Genomic DNA, 22,476 nt, shown 5'->3' on the forward strand with positions numbered 1-22,476 from the left:
GGTTCCAGTCCCTGTGAGCCACGGTGAGCCCAGGTTCTGTGAGTTTTCCTTTGGTGTCTTTCATCCCTCTTGTTCCTAGAATCCTTTCTCCTCCTCTTTTGCAGAATTTCCTGAACTCAGCCTAATGTTTGGCTGCATCTGTTTCTATCAGTTGCTGGATGAAGTCTCTCTGATGACTGGCTAGGCACCAGTCTGGCCACAGGAGATGGTCAGTTCAGGCTATGTGTCTGCTATTGCTAGGAGTCTTAGCTGGGGTCATCCTTGTAGATAACCTGGGGGGTTCCCTTGTGCCAGGGTGGGTGGGAGAGCAGAGGGAGACAGCATTGAAAGGGACTACCGGAAAGGGAGCATTTCGGGGTCAGGCGAAAGTGGGACTTTTCAAGAGCACATTTTCAAGGCATCAGATCCACTGTGAGACAAAGGGATGCTCTCCCCAAATCTGTTGTCTCCACCCAGCTGTAATTACATATTATACAGAGCACATAATCTACATCACATCCCAATTAGCTCCGAGTGCTGCGGGGCAAAAATCACTCAGCTCAGCAATTAAACAAATTCCAGGTTATCACTAAGCATCTTAAGGAAGGGAAGCATTTTGAAGTTGGCAGGAAGACCAAAGGGACAGGAAGAGCAGAGCAAAGCCTTCCAGAAATCACCGTTAGTTCACCTTTCAGCTTTGCAGTAACCCCAACTTGACAAAGTCCTGGTCCTCAAGAGCAACACCTGCGTTACAACACTGGAAACATCTCAGAGCACAAAGGGCTGAAGTCAAATAAGAAGCCCTGGACTACCCGATGCCTCATCACCAGTCTCTGCCAATATAGCAAACAGAATGCCTGCTCTCATACACAAGATACATTTTTTTTTAATTTTCCAAGAAATTAGCAAGACACCAATTAGATCATGAGCAAAGCTGGCACATGCAAGTTTACCGTCTAATGTAGCACTGTTAACACCTTGGGTATACCCCGAAGAAGCTTCCAAATACTGTTAGAATAATGTCTTTGGGTGGGGGGTGAGACAGGCTTTCTCTGTAGCTTTGGGGCCTGTCCTGGAAATCGCTCTATAGACCAGGTTGGCCTCGAACTCACAGAGCTCCTCCTGCCTCTGCTACCCTAGTACCGGGATTATAGGTATGTGCTACCACCGCCTGGCTAGACCATATTTTAAGTCGCATTAATGCCTTTGCACACAGTTGAGAACCATCCCCTGTGCAAGGAGAGCCATTGTCTTAAATAAGCAACGAGAATAAGGTCAGTGCTCAGAGACAAACAATGCCTTTGCTTTGCAAACCAGCAGTAGGAGACCGTCAGCAGACAAGGCTTCTCCAGGAGGGAGAGGCTGTTGGCCATCAGGTGAGGCAGGCCTACCAAGGGCTGAGAAATAGCTAGTGTGAGCTGCTGGCCTTTAAAGGCCATGCCTTCCAAGCGGTTCTGCGTCTTTACTTCAGCTAAGGCTGATACTGTCTGAAGGTGAATGTCCCCTATGTGGGGACATATGTCTGAGCCCTTGGTCCACAGTTAATGGGGAATTCGGAACCTTTGAGACACAGGGCCTAGTTGGCTGATGTAGGCCACCAGAGCCTCAAGTCTCAAGGATACCCCATCTCTGCCCTGCTTGAGCTCTCTGCTTCCGAATTGCCACGGGATGCAGCCATCTGCAAGCCCCAGCTGTTATAGCTAAGCTCAACCCAGCTGTCATTTCCTCCCCAACGATGGATGGACCATACCTCCTGAAGGCTGAGCCAAAAACAACAACAACAACAACAACAAATCTCTCTTCCCTAAGCTGCTTCTGTCAGATGTTTTGTGACATCACCAACAACAAAAAGTCACTCCTATGGGTCCTTTGAGAATCTGAGAAGGAGAAAGCCCAAATCAAGTCATTTAATTTAGGTGACCTGGGGAAAACTGTGCTCAGAGTAACACTAAATTCTCTATCTGTATGCCTCCTCTCTTCTTTTAAAGATGTGGTGATTTTGATGACCCTGAACTGAACACGCTCTGGAATGTGCTCACGGCTGCTCATTTATCTGCCCATGTAAATGACCTCAAACCTAGCATGCTTAGAAGTATTTGTGTCTCTACACACAGTGATGTCTACCCATATCGACAGATTTCCCTAATCGAAGCCACTGCTTTCTTTGTTCAGAAGGTATTCCTTTGAAAATTACCCCCAGTATCTCACTGGTGCAGGGCGCAGCCCCTCCCCACTTCTTTGCCTCTCGGTTAGTTTCTGCTCATCCGGAAGCCACCCCTTTGTGTCCCGTCACAGAATTTCTTCAGTTCCGAAGGCCCACCCCAATCCAGAGATGGCCGGGTGCATGGGGACTACTCAGCATGGCACTAGAGACTCAGGATGGAGAACTCTTGCCAGGAAGTTGCTGTACAAGAGAAAGGCAAGGTGGAGAGCCTTCTTCCATGGAGGGAAAACAGGCAGAGGGGCAGAAGTCAGGCCTGAAGACAGCACTACCTGCTGAACAATATTCTTGCTCATTTTTACTTTTACCCCTAGGTTCCTAGGATGGAGATTTCCAAGTGACAGGAACATCTTTACTATGCTGATGCGGTGACTTCTGGTGGGCTTTGGTGTCAACAATGTGACTAGAGTGTTGGAACCTTGGCCTATTTGTTAGCTGGCTTTTCCAGGCTGAGACAAATACCAGAGATAAATAGTGAAAAGGATGAAAGGCTTGTTCTGACTTGCAGTGTCAAAGATTTCAGATCACGGTCATTTGGCTGCTGTTTCTGGGCCAGCAATCTGGTGGAAGGGAATGGTGCAGCACAGTTGCTTGTCTCATGTCAACCAGGAAGCAGAGGGTGAGACAGAAAGATGCTGAGGACAGGGCACATCTTGTTGACTACCCTCCTCTGGTCAGCCCTTAGGTACCACCAGCTCCCAATAATGCCATTATATGAATCCATCAATGGATTAATACACCGGTGAAATAAAAGACCTCATGATACAATGGTCTCTCAAAGGATGGATCCACCAGCTGGGGAATAAGTCTTCAATACACAGGTTTTTGGAGGGTGATATCACACACAAACATAACATTCAGCCGCTTCTCCAGCGAGGCCAAAGAGCTCAGAGACTGAGGTCAGTCAACTGGGCAATGGTTTCATTAATCATGTCCGCTTAATGAAGCTCTAATAGACACTGTGATGGCTATTCTTGGTTGTCAATTTAACTATGTCTGGAATGAACTATAATCCAGGAATTGAGAGCACACTTGTGATCCCAATCTTTGATGCGAGGATGACATATGCGTTTAATTCAGACCTTTGATCTGGGCCATACCGTAAGGACAGTGGAAGAAGGAAGGGTTCTTTCTTCACCTGCTTGCCTTGGCCTTGTCAGCACACCTATCCCTTCACTGGCATTGGAGCCTACCTCTTCAGGATTCCAGCATACACAGAAGACCAGCTGAGACACCCAGCCGCTTGGGACTGAGCAGCTACTAGATTCTTAGACTTTCCATTCATAACTAGCTATTGTTGGACTGCAGCCTGTAAGTCAGTCCAATAAATTCATACACACACACACACACACACACACACGGAGAGAGAGACAGAGATTCAAGCCATTAGTTCTGTGACTCTACAGAACCCTGAATAATTCATACACCCTGACTGCTGAAGGTCAGTGGACTTCCTGTTTGAGGTACCCACTAATGCAGTGGGAGACTGAAGTACCTTGAATATACATGTAAAGGTGGGGGAACCTGCCTCTCTTCCTTTGATTCACATACATCATCATTAAACTAGAGCTGAATTTTCCTGAGTTCTGCAAGCCACTCTAGTAAGGAGCTCACAGAAACCTCTGAACCAATCAGGAAAAGGCATGGGGGGAACCAATCTCTTGGAGGTAACTTGGCAACTGTTAAGGAAGGGGCCAGTTTTGATGTATCTCACATATTCATTCCAACATGGTATTCAAGAAGCAGCCAAGATACAAAAGAGCTAAGAGTCTTTGAGACTAAAGAAACCAAAGACTTAATGAAATATCCACAGAACAGCTTTGGCTGGAGCTGGTGGGCCAGGACACCAGATATCAAGAGTACTGGTCATCGAAGTCTCCAACAGCATCAAAAGGGACACATCAAGACTTCCAGGGATAACAGTATCCCGCCAGCCTTGTGCCGACTCTCACAGAGACTTATTGGTGGGAAGAATCAAGATGCACGGCACCAAGGTCATTGTTAAACAACAGACACCATCTTAGGAAGGACGATATGATGGATGCTCCAAAGTTAGTCCATTGGGTAAAGGGACATTAATTACATAGACCATTACCAAAGATAGCCCAAGACTGGGGAATTGCCTATTACTGAAAACATTTAAGCTTCAATGGAAACAGATTTTAAATCAACTTAAAATACTTTATTTTAACAAAAAAAAAGCTGTATTTGAAATTGTGATTCTCCTCATTTAAAACATTATGAATTAAGAAGAAATGTTTGTTTCTGATCCTCCGACTAAACCGACTCTCTCCAGGATTCTGCTGGAATTTTTGGCACATTCAAATTATAGACTAAAACCTGCTTGTGATGAAACAAGTATTTGCCGGGAAAGCAGCAGTAGCATTTACGTTTATCCTCAGGACACTGAGCTGACTGCCGAGGTGTTCATCAAAACTTTGCTTGCTCACCTAGGCTCACAGCTGCAAATGTCTCTTTGTCCTCGGGGCATCTGGGGTGGCCACGTGAAGGAGGCCCACACAGAGGGATGTAAGTGGAGGTGTGTGCAGCAGGTGAGGACAACCACGGGTCCCCACACCCATGCATCATGCCGTTTCCCCCTTGGAGTAGGCCTCAAGCTGGCAGGGGCTCCACCGGCCTGGCTACCTGAAGAACGCCATGGAGAACAAGGGATCTCACCTAGGAACCGTCTGAGAAACGCCCGAGAAATGACCCTGTAGTACTTGCCAGTCTCCCTCCCAATCGCCAGCAATACAGAACATCTTTACACCCCAGGCCCCTAAGAACCCCTCAACTTCATTTGATAACAGCAAATACTTACTAGCCTTTTATTAAATAGGATTGCTCCCGGGTCAGTAACAACATCAAAGGACAGTAAGTATCCATTTTTCCCCCCAAGATTTTAGGTCAAGGGGTCAGGGGTCTTTAATTAGTAGCAAGTAGACCACACAGAATATAAAATCCAGTTTTCAAAAGGACTGCCAATAAGATACATTCCACTAAAGCTGTACTGAGAACAGCTTCAGCCCTCTTGGATGACTTGACACAATGCCAGGCACCTTAGGAGATGATAAACGTCATAAATAGCAGTTTCCACAGAGGAAACTTGGCATCAGACGAGTTTTCTGTTTTGAAAACTGGGACGGAAAAAGCAGGAGTCTGCTGCGCACACCCCGCATGCTCTCCGAGCACCACTGGCAAGCCAGTAACGCTCACCTTCTAAGACCATGGCTCATTTCCGCAATCCCTCACTAAGTTGCTCTACACGTAGGGTACACCGAGGGACAGGGCAAAGGGCAAGACGCTATCCTGACATGAAGGCATCCCAAGATTCATGCTGTCATTCTTCTTAAGTGTGACTCACTATGATCACAAAACAAATTCGGCTCTAATCTCGACCAGTAAACAGAGGTTTTTTGCCTATCACATCTGGAGATTATTCATACCAAAAAAATCGATTTTACAATGTGGGCCTAGATTAGGATTCTTTCATCTCCTGTAGGAACACTCCACGTGATTAATATATTGCTTAAATAAAGAGAAAGGAAATCTAATTTTCCCGAGGTCAGAAATGATTATTTAAACAAAACTTTACATGATAGGATGGGTCTTAATTATACAACTTCAACCTTAACGGCCAAACAAAGGGAATTCAGAGAGCTGTATTCTGAGGCCACCCTAATCGTTGCCTAGGTCCACACACACAAGTTATATTTATTTACACGCAATTGTTCAGTCATAAATATGAGTGATGCCTTCTTAGATCCATGTTGCAGAATCCTACAGACACTATCTTTTCGAAATTCAGGTCGCGTCCCTGCCATTACACGACACCCTGAGAGAATCATCCGTCACGTGGTAGCAAGAGCACACCTGCCTCAGATATCTGATCTCAAAACCCTTCCCAGTTCCTCTCTATCCACCTACCCTCTCATGACCCAGGTCTTGGAATCCTCGGCTGTCACAGCCTGGGAATTATGTTCCCTTTGAGAAATGGATGGCGCCTAGCACTGGCTTCTGTTCAGTTTGGTCTTTACCCAAGTGCACACACTATTTCCAGAGCTTGCTTGCCGGCCCTGTCTGGAACGCGTGCCTCAGGCTGTTCTGCCTGTTAGGTACTATGGCTGCTCAAAAGAATAAAAATGATAGCTAAACCTTTGAATGAAAGGTTGAGCCCACTGGCTGTGACATTCCCTCGCAGGGCTGCTATGAGCATGCTGATATTTCTGGGGTATCAAAGGAACACTGTGAGATTTCAGTCCCCAGTCAAAATGAGAAATTAACTCTTTCTGAAGAGAAAAGAAAAATTCCCACAAACTTTAGAATAACATGTTTCCCCTACCATCACCGATTCTAGTCCAGGTTATCATTGGTGTATAAAACTGATAAATCACAACAGGCCGAGCTTGTGCATGCACACATGCAAACAGACAGGGTAACCACAGAGTTTGTATCTCATCCAAATTGCAGCCCACACTCTCGGGTCTTCAGTTTCTTCATCAAAACCAAACAGTACAAAGGACCTTCCATATCTAAATGTGCTATAACCATGAAGTCACACAGCCAGAAAACAATGTCGCCCTGAACTTTCTATACAAGCCATGCAGAATTAAATCCACGACTAAAGACCATGAAATAAGAGGGAACAATTAAAAACATCTCTAAGGCCCCCTTGTCCATTTTGAGAAAGTGAGGCATGGCCAGACAATTGACCATAAAACATTAATGTGTCTCACAACCCTAATAATCCTGACTTCTCATGGCCAATTCTCCTCTAGCAAAAAAGAATGCTCCACTCTCTTCTTTCCCTAAGCACTGCCTGGAAACACAGAGTGATCACGGCACCACTAAGACGACCTTCAGTGTTCCGGCCACCGGGCCCTGCCACCAGCAACTCTGCCACAGCAAAGAATTCCAGCCGAGTCACAGAAAACACTCCAGGCGTGGAGTGAGTCTAAAAAGCCACACCTACCCGGAGCCACTGCTTCTCGGTGAGGGCGTCGCTGTAGTCCACATCCCGACGCTGACGGGAACCCCTACCAAATATCTTCTCCTCCTCTTCTTCACAGGTGAGCCTCTCCACTTCGGCATCATCCTTAATAATCCAGGAGGGTAGCTCATCTTCCTCCATCAGTCGGGGCTTACGCTTTGGATTTCTGGCATCCTCCCTCCGCCGGTCCATGTCCATGCGCTGGGGACAGGGATAACAGTGTCACCAGGGGGAAGAGGACTCTGTGGGACAGAACTAAAGATCTTCAGAAGTCGTCTTCCACTGCAGACGTGTCTGTCCTTCTCTGTCCCTTCTATCCTAGCTGGCCCGCTCTAGTTCAAACTTAGAGCAGTGGCTACATAAATGATTTCAACATGTAAAATCCCTTTCTCTATACCCATCATTTGAATTTTTTTTGCATTAAAGAAAATATCCTCTTTAAGGACTCCTTTCGAATTTAAAAAATGTGAGCCCTAGGGCCTGTAAGATGCCCCAATGAGGATGGGTCATGGTGGTGCACACCTTTAATCCCAGCAGAGGCAGAGAAAGGTGGATCTCTGTGAGTTTGAGGACAGCGTGATCTACCAAGTGAGTTCCAGGACAGGCTCCAAAGCTACAGAGAAACCCTGTCTCGAAAAAAAGAAAAAAAAAAAAAACCCAGAGAAACAAAAAACAGACAAATAGAAAAGATGCGTTCGTGAGTAAAGGTACTTGCTGCCAAGCCTGGCGACCCGAGTTGGGTCCCTGAGACCTGCCTGATGGAAGGAAAGGGCCAATTCCAGCCAGCTGCTTTGACCTCCACATGTGTGGGGACATTCACATACCACATGCAACATAAATAAATGGGGAATAAAATTTAAGTGTGAGCCCTACCTGAATCATTCATTCCTTCCCCCAAGCAAGCGAACTCTTTGATCAGATGATCATATACAAAAAACATCTACTAGGGATATTGACCTTGAGCTGGAGGGTTTGCAATCTTAATTGGCCAGGGAGAAACATTTAGGGGGCGGAGTCATAGGTGTTCACACTGGTCAGCTGTCACCAGTGCATCAATTTCTCAGTACACAGTTGTGTGTGTGTGGGGGGGGGTGTAGGAAAGTAACAAACTCCTCAGTTCTTCACTGTTTAAAACATTCAGCTCTTAGGAAGACCTTAGAACAGCTGCCACCCCCAAGTCAGTCTCTCCTCAACTGGCCAAGATACCTGTGGAATGGCTTCCCTTCAAGGCCTTTGGAAGCCTTTGGCTCCACCCTCTCGCTTTCTCCTTAGAAATCCTGTCTCGCTGGCTCGAAGGAAGCAATGTGCTCCCGCCCCCAGACATGCTTTAAGTGTAGCAGAGCAATCTAGTTTGTGTAAAGAACGCAGCACTGCTTCCCTTCTCTAGACGCTAGTTACATGTACACAGACCATCCCCACAACGAAATAAATCATTAATCATTCATTATCCGCCCCTCTCTCTTCCTCTGCTTCTACCTTATGGAAGCAAGGAGTCAATAAAATGATTTTTTTTTCCTTAAAAGCTGAAACTGATAGAATGTGAAGGAAATATTTCCTACCTGAACCCAAATGGGACTTAAAAATTAAGAGTCAAAGCTCCTTGAACTATGCCTCAACATTTCTGGAAATCATTCTGTCTGCAGGACGGGGTGAGCTTGGGGCATGGTGGCATTCCAGGGCTAGATAAATGAGGCTGCCCTGCTCTCTCCTGCTGAACTTGCTTAGCTGGTGATGCTAGACTTACTCCAGCCATCTAATGCCTGGCTCAGAAACAGATCTACCCATGGAAGCCTGGCAACAGGCAAGAAGAGGCTTTAAGGCAGGACCTAGACAGGGGTTGCATGAGGCAACCTCCTAAGAGCTATCAGGTAACTAGTAAGAATAAAATCTCCCCATGACCTCTGACAAAATGTTGCCACTTCAAGTTCTAGCTAGACAATTCCTGATTCCTAGACCAGAGCTTGTAACATGACCATAGTAGGTCCACAATTGGCGAGTAAGTCATTTTTCTTTTTCTTTTAGTAAAAATAAGACATGTATGTGATTTTTTTAAAAAAGAAAAAGGCAGATTCAATTAAATATGATAAGCTGCAAGCCATAATGATTGTGTCTCTCTTTAGAGACTCTATTGTACTATGCCTTTGTAACATCTTAAGTTAGCACTGGATAAAAAGACTAACTTTTGTTTGAATTGCTATCTGGATATATTTGCCTTATTATAAACCTTAACATTAACAACTAATTTTAGCCTTTGTGGCAAATAAAACCTCTAAAAGCCTAATGTTAATATACTGGCCCAAGAAACATATCTGAAGCATGTTGCTAACAAGATATTTAGGTAAAACTCACAGGTTATCAGTATAAAAGGTGAGTTATTTGGTGTCTTGGTTTTAGAAGGAGAAAACAATACCACTGTTTAGAAGAAAGATTATTATTTTAAGAATTATTTGTTTACAGTATCTATACATTAAAATAGTAAGTCTATATGGATATGATGCACAGAAATATTTCTGGGTAATAAATAATTCTTAATAATAAATCAAGGCTTTAGATATATGAGCTCCAGAGACTCAGCCAGCTTACATTCCATTCTCGTTTCTCACTGAACTCTTTAATCAGAGTGGCTGACGTGGATTCCAGTTCTAGTTCCTGCCCCCTGGTGGAGGTGCTAGTGAATAGCGAAGTGGCCAAAGGCAGCCAGAGAGTTAAGTTTTGAAAATTAAACCAAACAAAACCCAGTATGGCTCCGCTCCCCCAAACAGATGCTAACACTTAAGAAATGGGCCTGAGAGCTCACAAAGCTAAGGCACCTAGAAAGGAAATTCGTCCCTTAGGCAGTCCGGACTGCCAGAAGCCTGTTCTTCCCTGGACACATACTCATTCCCGAGTCAAAGGAAGACCCGGCCTCGGAAACGCTTGTCATTTCTGCATTTCTGTCTGAGGTTTTCAATTTCGACTAAAGTCCAGCCTCAAAGAAGGAAGGAGAGGTGCCATTTCTCCCTGATCTCGGGGTCACTAAGGACTGGCTATCTCTGAGCCAAATCTAATTTGGGAGTATCTTAGGTCATAGTAGTGTCAAGTCACTGCCAGGGATACACACCTCTAACCTCAGGGCTCCCCAGTCACCCACATCTGATAGCCAGTTCCTCAAAGATGGAAGTTTATTTCTGATGGGTACTCTCACCTCCCTATCTAAAAGTGTAATCTACAAATGTGGAGGGTGATGGCAGAACTCCATGCTACTGCCCTGTCTCTCTGAAATGGCTTCACCGAAGTCCGGGAAGAAATACATTTCCTAAGCCAGGAGTTATTGCTATGGCTGCCTGCGTTTTTCTGAGAGTTAATGGTCTTTTATTGTGAATCATTATGTGTGGGCACAATCTGTGTTCTCTAAGACAAAAGCCATCCAAACAAACAAATAAAACCCCCCCACAAAAAAGAACACAAGCATCCACTCAGCCTTAGCTCTGTTCTCAAACCCTCCTAAGCTAAAAAGGCAGAGATTGCAAACCCATTGGGTCATATTTGGCTTAGTTCTGTTTTCTTTGGCCTGCCATATTAAAGAATAATATTAGTGAAAGTCCTGGATTTAGTGGCACACTTTAATGCTGAGATGGCGTCTAACAGTGTGGATTTTTAGCTTCTCTTCGAAACTTGTAATTTCTGGCTCAGTGGGTCTCACATCTCCACCTTATAGCCCCAGCACCAGTAATAGAATCTTTATCACACCCCTCCTCCTCCGTGAGTCCTGCTCATGCAGGGTGTATTATCCAAGACCTCAGGGCTTTCCAACGAGTGCGTCTGATCAGGGTGCGCCAGGGTTCCCTACACCCCGGCTGTGGGGCACACTCCTTTCTTCCACAATCAGGCTAGACGCCCGCGATGAAGATCAAAATGACAAAGTAATGGAGGGCACCTTACACTCCACCATATGGATCTGTCCTGCCTGTGAGACACAGCCTGAAACTGCAACTCTCACCACTCACTCAAAAATCCAGTATGTGACTACCGCGTACCCAGGACTGTCCTGGTCATTTAAGACTGAGTGTAAAAGTCCAAAGAAGGCAATACCCACCGCTCTGCAGCTGCTGAGCACCCCCCCCCCCCACACACACACAGATGGGGCTTATTCCCCAACCATCGCAGCATGTGGGACTCCTCACGTGTAAATCAATGTCAAGTTTCAGGGAACTTCTAAGATGTTGCATACCACAGTATGCACATACTTCAAGTGCATAGATCTTAAAACATTGAGGTTCCTTAACACACGGTTTGCTCTTTGAAACAAGGCCATGTCTTACTATGTGCACACACCCCAAAGTTGTTTTTGCCTACGTATATTCTCTGCAACAGTTTTAAAAGTTGCTGCTGTTCACCTCTTCCTACTAGGAAGGAGCTGACTAGGGCATGCTTACAAGCTGGATGCTCTGAGAACAGGCTGCTATCCAGTCTGACGCTGGGCTGCGATTCGAAGTGGGTCCGAGTGAACTGTGGACCACAGAGACTGTCCAGGGGGTGAAGCTGTGACTCGCCTCTGGCCAACTGCTTCAGTACAGAACCGTGGGCCTAACACTGCCCCATCTCATTTTCCAAAGGAAGCCAGAAATCAGGATTCTTTTCATGCTGGCAACAAATGCAAAATTTTAAGAACTGCAATGTGGGCCAAACACAATATGTCTGCAGGCTAAATCCAGCCAGTTTGCAGACTGTGAATCAAAAGAAACGCACAGGCTTCAGCACCAAGGTTCTACCCAGTACGCAGGCTGCAGGCATCCTGGAGACCAGAAAGGGGGGTGGGGGGACTGAGGAAGGCAGTGGTTCCCCATGATTCCTGTAACATTACCATAAAAAGGTCAAACTCTTCTTCCCGGCGAGCAATCATCTGGTTCAGGGTCTCGTCATCTGGCACTTCATCTTCTTCCTGGATTAAAAAAACAGAACGATTGAACATACTTTAAAGACCAGGACTGGAGATTGTGTGTGGGGGGGGGGGGGGCGGTAATTCTGTCCTGTTTCTAGAGACAGAAAGAGAAGGGAAGGGCCCCTCAGTTTAGTACCTGCCATTCATATGTTGCGAGCTTTGCAAACCCTCTTTGGCTGCAGGAAATCTGTCTAGGGTGGGAAATCTGCTCTCTAAGAAACACCAGCTCTCCTGGGTGGGGATCTTTTCTGTAACTTTTACAGCAAGCTACTTAATCTCTCCCCGCCTCCATGACCTCATCGGCAACATAGGCGTGACATCTACTTCACAGGAGGATGCCACTGCCAGCCTTAACTACAGAAATCCACAGGAGACCATTACTTCATGTTAATCCCAGTAATTCCACCTATGGCACTGAGAACGGGAATGTGTTTATTTTCAAAGATTTATCCAGAACAATGAGTTTTGCCACTAGTATCAGAATTAAAAAAAAAATTACACATAGGTTTAAAAAGAGAACCTTTAAGATGTCAAATCTATGGTTTTCAGTAGGCACTATTACTGATAGTGGTTAAAACTATGGTTCAGATCAATTAAAAACTATCAATACAAAAAATACCTCCAAACTCCACCCAATTAAAACCATCAAATGAAGTATAAAACCAACAACAGATTACATAAGACCTATAAGTTCCTAAATTTTATATTCAGTTAAACAAAGGCGCATTATTTGCTAATTTCTCAGAAACCAACAGTTCTCAAGGTCTTAGGAACCAATAGTATGTTGTTGCTTCCACGAGTTTAAAAAATACCAGCAACCTAAGCTAGATGATGTCAGCTCCCAAGACACCTTGTGCACTGCAAGGGCTTAATCAGTCTTAGAAATGAATGCAACTCAATAAAGTGTGTGATTCAAGACAATAATTACTTCTGAAAACCCTTCCAATTTAATTCACCCCTATGTTGATGAAAGCCAATCTGTCTAAATATTCCAGCTGGAGAGAAGGCTCAGCCCTTACAATATCGTGTGCCTGGCTAAAGCACCAGCTAACAGAGCTCTTCACTTGCCTTCACCGTCCCCAAAGCCACCTGTGATTTCCACCCACACAATGAGGCCATAGGTGTCCCCGGGCAAGATATGATTTCTCCTAGAAACTGGCAGGGCACTATTCACAGAGACCTGAGTCCCCAGGGCACAGAGTGCCTGGGAAGTTTGCAAGATCTCTTGCTGTGTTCTTTGTACGCTCACACTCCAGGCCAGCTGTGATCGTGGCACCCTGCGCTGCCCTGGACTGTTGGGATGGAAGCCATTCACCGCAGTCTGCAAAGGGCTCCCGTTGGCTTTCCATCAGCACAGACCACCAGAGCCTGGTAACAGCTATCTGACACAGGCTTAGTCGGGGAGGGATGTGGAGCCCCAGCAGGCTGCTAACAGTGAGGAACAGTTAGCAAGGAGCTCCCCTGGAGGCCCTACATGGTGGTCTGCGTGCCTGAGGGAGATCAGCCTCTCCCAGTGGTTTAGGGGGCCCTGAAAACTCCAGGCTTCCTCTTCCATCATCTCACCTGGGCAGGTAACATCGTTACAAGGTCTTTCAAACCGTAAACAAGAATGCAGTGGAGACTCCTGGCTGAGTACCGGCTCCTTCCACTGTATATACTATTTAACAGTGGGCTAAATATTTTTTTCTCACATAATTTATTATTTGAAATGTATTCAATAGTTACTATATTATTTATTCAGTATTTATTTATTTATTACAGAAACACATGTGCTATGGGGTATGTGTGGATATCCAAAGACAACTTGGGTGGGTCGGTTGTCACTTTCCAAATTGTGGGTCCTGAGGCCTGAACTCGGTTTGGCCGGCTTGGTGGCAAACACCTTTACCTGCTAAGCCACCTCACCAGCCTACGGTGCTTCAGGAAAGGGCCGACTAGACAGACAAAATCAAAAGGCACCTGGCAATCTGACTCCTAAGTCTGTAGCAAATCCTCAACTTTAAAAATCAGAAATGGTGAATGATTTGAGCTTTGTAAAAAGGTTTTAGATGCGTACGGATGTTTGAGTGCATATGAACAATTTTATTTCTCATCATTTCCGGAAATTCAGCAGGCAACTAGTCAGGTATATTTAAGGCAGGCAAATTAGGAGGCACGATAGCAAAACACTCTTCACTTTGCAAAGATTCAGGACTCTTTTACCTATCAGCCTCTTCTTCACACACAAACATGTATTCACTTATACATGGATATGAGCTTTAAAGCCTTTGATGGGCATGCCATAATCCATAGAATCACAGATAGAGAGCAGGGAACTAGTGGGGGTAATGTATCTTCCTAGGAAGGAGAAATAAAATAGTTATGGACAGATGGGGGTGGAGACTGGACTGGGAGGATTACATAGGTATGGAGTGAGAAAAAGGGGTGAGGGAGGGGATGCAGGGAGAGACAGTTCGAACTAAAGGTCATTTGAGGGGTTTTATGGAAACTCTAAAGCATAGACGTATATGAAGGTGATCCGAATTGAAACACCAAATAACGGGGGGCAGGGGGAGGAGAAGGAGTTCCTATGTAGACATCTCCTGTCACCTGATGAAGACTCCAGTTCTGGAAATGGGTTACATCTAATTGAGTTGTTGGCCAAAGGTGTCCCACGGGAGCCTCCAAACACCCAGAGTATTTTCAGGACTATTGGTTGCTCTCCACAAACCGATGGCAAAGCCCTACTGCTGAAGACTACACCTACACAACTCACTGAATGTGGAGAAATCAAACGGAGGTGCCTACCTAGAGCTCCCCTTTACTGACTAGTGTGTGCCAAGGTCCTGGAAGGCACTCCGCATGCTATGCCAAAGCAGAAAGGTAAACACCAGTCCAGCTGCAAAGCCTCCGACCAGCAGCGGTGACAAGAACACAGAGGTGCCAATCCTACAATGTCACAAAGCCTGCGGAACGAGCCAGCAAATCTGATTGGACTTAAGGCCCACTCCACGAGATGGAACCTATTCCCAACAGTGCTTGGGTGGGCAAGAACCCGAGGCTAACAGGCCAGGGACGTTAGGGGAAAACCCAACACCACTGTTCTTCAACAAAATGGCTCTAATGACATTCTGCTACATCCATAGTTCAGTTTCTTAATTAGTTGCTCAGATCTCACCAGAGAAGATTATTCCTGCTGTAGACAGGAATAAATACAGAGATGCGCAGGGAGCGAGAGATCGTGGACCCCTGGGTCCTACACGGGATGTCTCCATCACTTCCCTACCCTCAAGGTTCAGGGAATCCTGTGAAAGAGGGGGCAGAAGGACTCTGAGAGGCAGAGGGTGTGAAGGACACCAAGGAAACAAGGAGTTCTCTGCACAGCAGGACTGGCTCACAGAGAATGCATAGGGCCTGCACAGGTCTGGACCTGACGGGATTCTGGTTCTCAGAGTGGAAGTGGACACAGACCACACCCCTAACCCAGGAGTCATCTCCAACTGATGCCATCACAAGTAAGAGAGTAAGAGAGCAAGAACTGATGTGGATTTGGGTGAGGAGCTGGGGAGGACCGAGGAGAAGATGGAGGATGGGGAGCCATAATTAGAATGTATTACATGAAAAAAAAATCTATATTTTCAATGAAAAAAAAATAAACAAAAGACTTTTAAAAGAATTTAATTTTTAATTTATAGAGGACTTGAAAAACACAAAGCCAAACTGCACACATGCAAATGAGAATAGTATTCCATGAAAATATGTAAAATAGACTATGCTCTAACTTTTTTTTTTTAAACACAGAGATCCATTTATTCTCACACCCTGGAATCTCAGAAAAACATAAAACTAATATATTTATATGTATGTATATATACATACATACACACAGCCTGAAGTGAACTTGAAGTACATTTAAGAACACATCTGTAACATCTAGAGTGCGGACTAGCAACGCCGGTTCTTACCATGGAGCTGTCCGCTTAGAAGTTAGAGCCTGGGTACACAAAAGCAAATGCGTTCCTCACCGGACAGCTCCATGGTAAGAACCGGTGTTGCTAGTCCGCACTCTAGATGTTACAGATGTGTTCTTAAATGTACTCCAAGTTCACTTCAGGCTGTGTGCGTGCGCATGCGCGTGCATGCGTGTGTGTGTGTGTGTGTGTGTGTGTGTGTGTTTGTATGTGTTTGTGTGTGGGGGGCTATATTCCCCCAGTCCTAAAACGAGTGAATATTTAGGATAAAATGTCTGAAACTGGTCACCTAAAAGAATAAAATGGTGCGATAAAAGACTAAAAGTGTAATCAAAACACTGTTTGCACAACTTCGGCGAGTTTTGTAAATAGAGACTTTAGGACTGTTCTCCTCCCTGCTCTGTTCTTAAAAAGATCCTTTCTTTGGGGGTTAAGGTCAAGGTTTCCAAACTCATGACCTAAGAAAGCCGTGAAGGGCCATCCTAAAAGTGTGTTGAAGTAGTCCTATCCCTGATTAAAAAGCAACAGCGACAGGTGTCTTTAAGTACCAGAGGAAGAAAATAAAAAAAAAAAAAAAAGGTAGGACTTAGCCTATCTAATTGGAGTTCTATAAAGCATAATTCCTGCAGTCCCACAGTTTTCCTATAGGGGGCAGCGCTCACGATACAATAAAATATACTTGGCGGTACCCAACCCCCAAGAGGAGAGAGGGAAGCATCCACAGGCTAAGCTTTTGAAAGTCCTTTGGTAATAGTTCTTAAGACACTCATATGAATAACTTTAAGAGGGTTCCTGTGTTTGGGTTATAAGATAGCAGCTAATTTAGTCATTTTAATTAACATCAGCCCAGAAAATTCTTTAAGGAACAAAGACGTTATTTTTAATCCTTTCGAGACAAAAGGTCACCGTTATATTTCTGAAACTCGGCTTTCTGTTGTACCTCATTCTCCTCTTCATGCTCCAATATGGCCTGCAGGAACGCTCTCCGCTCGTGGCTGGATGACTTCTGATCAAACATGCCCGCCTGGATAACCTTCTGGTCCACATTCAGCTTGTATTTTGCAGCTGCAAGAATCTTTTCCTCGACACTGTTGACGGTGCAGAGCCTCAGCACCCGGACCTCGTTCTGTTGACCGATGCGGTGAGCTCGGTCTTGGGCCTGCAGATCCTGTTTTTGAGAACAATATAAGCTGTGAGGGTCCAGGGACCTGGATTAACCCAGCACACAGGGCTACCTTAGAGGGAAATGTGGGAGGGTTACGTAACCAGCCTTTACAAAGGTTAGATTTTGCTTACATGTAAACACACACACACACACACACACACACACACAAGCTATTGTCTTTGGAAAAATTCAAGGTCATTTCCTATTGAGAAAATCTGGGCTTAAATTAATCCATGAAAATTTGCCCTTCCTTGAAACAAAACCCAAGACATCTGATGTCAGAATTAAGATTTAGATTATTACCTACAAAAACATTTTAAGTAGGAAGGCACACAGTGTCTTCATTGGCATGTATAGTATGCATTGACAACTGCATCACTGAACTGTATCTTCATGCATTGCACATGGATATACATATACTTGTACATTTTATTATACATACAAACCTACATACATTATACAGGTAGTGACTGACCAGCTACCCAATTCCTGGACCTAGCCTTGTCAAAGACTCAGTATTTCATTTTACAAGTACATCCTAGTAGATCTGGAAATGCAAGCGATTGCTAGTAGGACAATAAAGTAATGAACTGGGGGGAGGAGGGAGGGAGTGGAGGGAAATTGGCACGGTTTGCCAAACTGTAAACATTGGGCATGACTCTGCCTCATAATTCACTTTTGGAAGTTTATCCTGAAGAAACTACCAAGGGTAGACATAAATATTTATAAATAAGAATGGGCATTTTTCAACATTACCTATTATTTCTTTCTTTTTTTTCAAAAAAGTAAACATTCAACAGTACCAGATTGCCATTATTGCAGGATGCACAGCAGAGACACAAATCATCAGAAGACTCAGTGACATAGAGCTGTGGGTAGCAACTGGTTGTGAAGAAGCACATACACCTGGTCCCTAGTGTGCACATCCACCAACGCCACAAACAAGATGAGAACGTCAAACACCAGCAAGCCAGCAATGCTTACACTGCCCACTGGTAGGACTAGAAGCTTTATCTTTAATAGTTTTCATTTTGCTTATACATATTTTAACAGTTTCCTCTACTTTAAACATGTTAATCTTATAATAGAAAAAAAGGGTCTTTTTTTGTTTTTGTTTGTTTGTTTGTTTTTTTGAGATAGGATTTCTCTGTAGCTTTGGAGCCTTTCCTGGAACTCACTCTGTAGATTAGGCTGGCCTCAAACAAAGAGGTCTACCTGTCATTGCCTCCTGAGTGCTGGGATTAAAGGAGTGCACCACCACTGCCTGGAGTAATGTAAAAAAAGGTTTTAGTGAAATCTTTAAATAAAAACTTTCATAAGCTTCAGAAGCTTCAAAAAGACTAGTCCCTTCACCAACTACTAGCTTCATATTTATGCTCCGAACATGAAAATTAGTCTCCTCTTTCAGGGAGTAGCAGACCAGGCTTGCTCAGAAGGGATAATCTTAGACCACGCTTACCCAGAAGGGGTAATATTCTGCCCTCTGTATAAAAGAGGCTGATAAACCCACAACACTAAAGTGTGGGTGGTGGCAGATGACAGGGACAAGGCGGGAACTCCAAGAGTCTTTGGGAACTTGTTGCAATGGTTTTGGTGGCAGAGGTAGCAATTCGGGTTTGTGTAACTAGATCACCTGTCTATTTGGAAAGTAGTCACAGTTGGCATTTCTAAGATGGGGAGGTTTGGAGAATGCAAGTCCCTATGTTGCATGGCATAAACAAGAGCTAAATGCTATAATTACTGGGTGGGTTACTATTTCTGAAACTTCTCTCTATATTTTTGTTTTACTTGGAGTTTTTGTTGTTCGTTTGTTTGTTTGGGGCAGTACTGGAGATTAAATCCCCAGCCTCATATATCTAAGCCCTGCTTTTAGTTTTTGTTTTTTCTTTCTCCTTCCTTCCTTCCTTCCTTCCTTCCCTCCTTCCTTCCCTTTTTCAATACAGGGTTTCTCTGTATAGCTCTGGCTGTCCTGGAACAATCTCTGTAGGCCAGGCTGGCCTCGATCTCAGAGATAAAGCTGCCTCTGTCTCCTGAGCGCTGGGACTAAAGGCATTCACCTGTCTTCTTTGTTTGTTTTGTTTTTGTTTTTTCTTTCACCACCACCTGGCTTACTTTTACTTTTTAAAACAAAGTATCACTAAATTGCCTAGGCTGGCCCTGAAGTCACTCCATACCACCAAATGGGATTAATCTTAATCGTAATCTTCCTGTTTCTGCCTTCTGCCTCCCTTACAACTGACATTACAGACAGGTGCCACAAGGGCCTATTTATGTTTGGGATTTCAATGGTAATCTCAAACTTCACACCTCTCATTTATGTGTGATGATTTGAATGAAAATGGCACCCATAGGCCCACAGGGAGTGGCACAACTAGGAGGTGTGGTCTTGTTGGAGGAAGTGTGTCACTAGGGGTGGACTTGATGTTTCAGAAGCTCAAGCCAGGCCCAGTGTGGGTTGTTCTTCCTGCTGCCTTCAGATCCAGATGTAGAACTCTCAGTTACTTCTCCAGCACCATGTCTGCCTGTGTGCCGCAACGCTTCTTCCCACCATGATGATAATGAGATGAACCTCTGATTGGTAGGCCAGCCCCAACTAAGTGTTTTCTTTTTAAGAGTTGCTGTGGTCCTGGTGTCTCTCCACAGCACTAGAACACTGACTAAGACATGCTATCTGAACTCAAGAGCCCAGCTGAGAAGATGGCCTCTCCGAAGCCTTTATGGTTGACTGTTTTTGTTAGACAGCCATGGAGCTTCCAGGTAAAAGCGGAAATCCAGAGACTGGAGAGATGGCTACTCTTAACCCAGGTTCAATTCCCAGCAACCACATGGTGGCTCACGGCATCTATAATGGCATCTGGTGCCCTCTTCTGATGTATAGGTATATATGCAGGCAGAACACTTGGTACATAATAAATAAATCAATCGCTTTTAAAAAATGGAAATCCAAAGCTGTGTTTCTCATCAAGAGCTTGAGAAGAGTCTGATAAACGCAAGATTTGGTTGGTACAAACCCATGCATTCTCCCTTCACTTCCAGGTAGGTCTGACAGTGCCACAGAGAGGGGGGAAAAACCACAGATCTGCCACCCCGATAGGAATCCTGCCCGAACTACAGAATGTAATCAGAGATATTGAAATAAAAACATAAAAGTTGTTTCTGAACTTGAAGCAAGCAGACTCTGCTGGGGGCTCCTGCCCTTAGTTTTGTGTCAATCTTCTTGTCCACAGAGAATGAGGAGGATCAACACTAAAGCAGAGGGACCCAGGGTCACTGAACGAGATACCTGGGGTGGGGGAACAGCCAGTAGGAAGCAGGGCTGTCTTTCGATTCTAACGTAACCCTGCACTCCACTTCCAGTCAGCGGCACTTTCCGGAAGTCCCTACCACTCAGCCTTCCCCAATTACCACAAGATGAACATGTTACAGTCAAGGGCGGCCAAGTGCTGGTGAGACAGACAAAGTCTGTGTTCACACGTGACAAGTGCAGTCCCCCCTTTTAGCAGTTGGAATCCAGGGATGGTGACGATATGTATGAACCCTGCTGGTATCATTCCACCCAGTATCTTACAGGCAGATGCCTCCTGTCCTAGGGAAACCTGTGACATGAACAATCTAGCCAACATTTATTCTGGAACCACCAACATATCCCTTTAAAAGAACACATCTAACGCTACCTAGAAAAACAAAAGCTAATAAAAACAAGTAGTCTCCATAGGCTATTTTCTTTTTCGTGATTTTAAATGACTTAAAAAAAAAAACCCAGAAGGTTAAGAATCCTATATGAACTGTTCATGAAGAAGTTATTTAGCTTGCCTGGAACTCAGTTTCCTTAATAGCAAAAATGTAAACAGTAACTAACATTCATGACCTTTTAGGGTGACTGTGAGAACAAGGGGAGCAAGGCATACCAGGAGGCCTGCGCAGAGGGAGGGCTCAGGGAGGACTAGCTGCTGTGTTCCTCAGGGAGGACTAGCCGCTGTGTTCCTCAGGGAGGACTAGCCGCTGTGTTCCTCAGGGAGGACTAGCCGCTGTGTTCCTCAGGGAGGACTAGCCGCTGTGTTCCTCAGGGAGGACTAGCCGCTGTGTTCCTCAGGGAGGACTAGCCGCTGTGTTCCTCAGGGAGGACTAGCCGCTGTGTTCCTCAGGGAGGACTAGCCGCTGTGTTCCTCAGCCTGTTTTTACTATCACTGGTCCTGGAGGGTGAACGCAGGGCCTCCTGAAAACTCAGCTCACAGTCCGCCTCTGAGCTCCACCCCACGGCCCTGAAACGTTGTGATTTATCCTTCACCAGACACAATTTGCTCAACGGCAATCCCAAGAGATAGGATTAAGACAGAAGAAACTGAGTTTTCCAGCCCACTTTCAGCTCTTGGCGGGCTTGGGTATAACAGGGAAATCGCTGTGCTCCAAGGGAGATAAGAAAACAGCCCTAATAATTGGCTGGGCTATTTCTCCTTTGGAGAAATTGCCCGGTCATTCAGAAATGTGCGCTGTCCTATAAATGTGAGTGATGGAACTGATAATCTTGCCCTTCCTCTCCAGAGGGAAGCCTGGGCGTACCTGATGAGGATTCCAGTCGCTGTCAAAGATGACCACCGTGTCCGCGGCCTGAAGATTTAAACCCAGGCCCCCGGCTCGTGTACTCAGCAAGAAAATGAAATACTGGGACCCAGGTTCATTGAATTTCTTCAGCAAGGCAGCACGATCCTCAGACTTGGTGGTGCCTGAGGGGGTAAGAAAAATAAATTTGCCAATTAACTCCAGTCCAGAAAAGGCAGAGAAGGAAACAAAAATGCCTGCTTCCTTGAGAAATACACCCACAGTTCTCTTAAGCACTGGTGAGGTAATGGTTGGGGTTTGTGTAGTTTGGGAAGGAACTGGAAGTATGTTTGCAATTAGAATTTTAAAATAAGATAGAAAGGAAGAGAATGTTTAACGTTTCTGACCAGACACCTCTGCAACTCCACAAATTCTAGAACATTCTAACTCTAACATCTAATGAAAACATTCCCTGGACTTATGTCTGGACTTAGAAATAATGGATAATTTAAAAGCCACCCGTGTATGTACATGTATACTCACATGCTTGCAAACAGTGACTTTAACGGTGCAAAGCAACTTTCCTGAGAGGAATCAGAACAAGGAACGAAGACTTACTTATCCCAAAAGAATCAAAGCAAAAAGAAATCTGCTCTCTACTGCCTGGGCATTTGGGTTGGTACTGAGGACAGGATGGCAAAGCCATCCAAG

General features: G+C 45.0%; 1 protein-coding gene across 4 annotated transcripts in view; it reads right to left on the minus strand.

Annotated features, from left to right (window-relative positions):
* Positions 1-22,476, minus strand: part of Smarca2 (SWI/SNF related, matrix associated, actin dependent regulator of chromatin, subfamily a, member 2) — a 168,216-nt gene that overhangs the window by 48,443 nt on the left and 97,297 nt on the right. For all 4 annotated transcript variants that reach the window (XM_041660994.1, XM_041660995.1, XM_041660993.1 and 1 more), the window contains exons 24-27: positions 21,787-21,950; positions 17,002-17,229; positions 12,034-12,111; positions 7,173-7,391 (exon numbers count right to left, since the gene is read on the minus strand). In XM_041660994.1, coding sequence (XP_041516928.1) covers positions 7,173-7,391; positions 12,034-12,111; positions 17,002-17,229; positions 21,787-21,950 — 689 coding nt within the window. The remainder of the gene's footprint in view (positions 1-7,172; positions 7,392-12,033; positions 12,112-17,001; positions 17,230-21,786; positions 21,951-22,476) is intronic.

Source organism: Microtus oregoni, unplaced genomic scaffold (genome assembly GCF_018167655.1).
Source record: "Microtus oregoni isolate MIOR12 unplaced genomic scaffold, Mior012 000012F_ref0000307, whole genome shotgun sequence".
NCBI classification, from domain to species: domain Eukaryota; kingdom Metazoa; phylum Chordata; class Mammalia; order Rodentia; family Cricetidae; genus Microtus; species Microtus oregoni.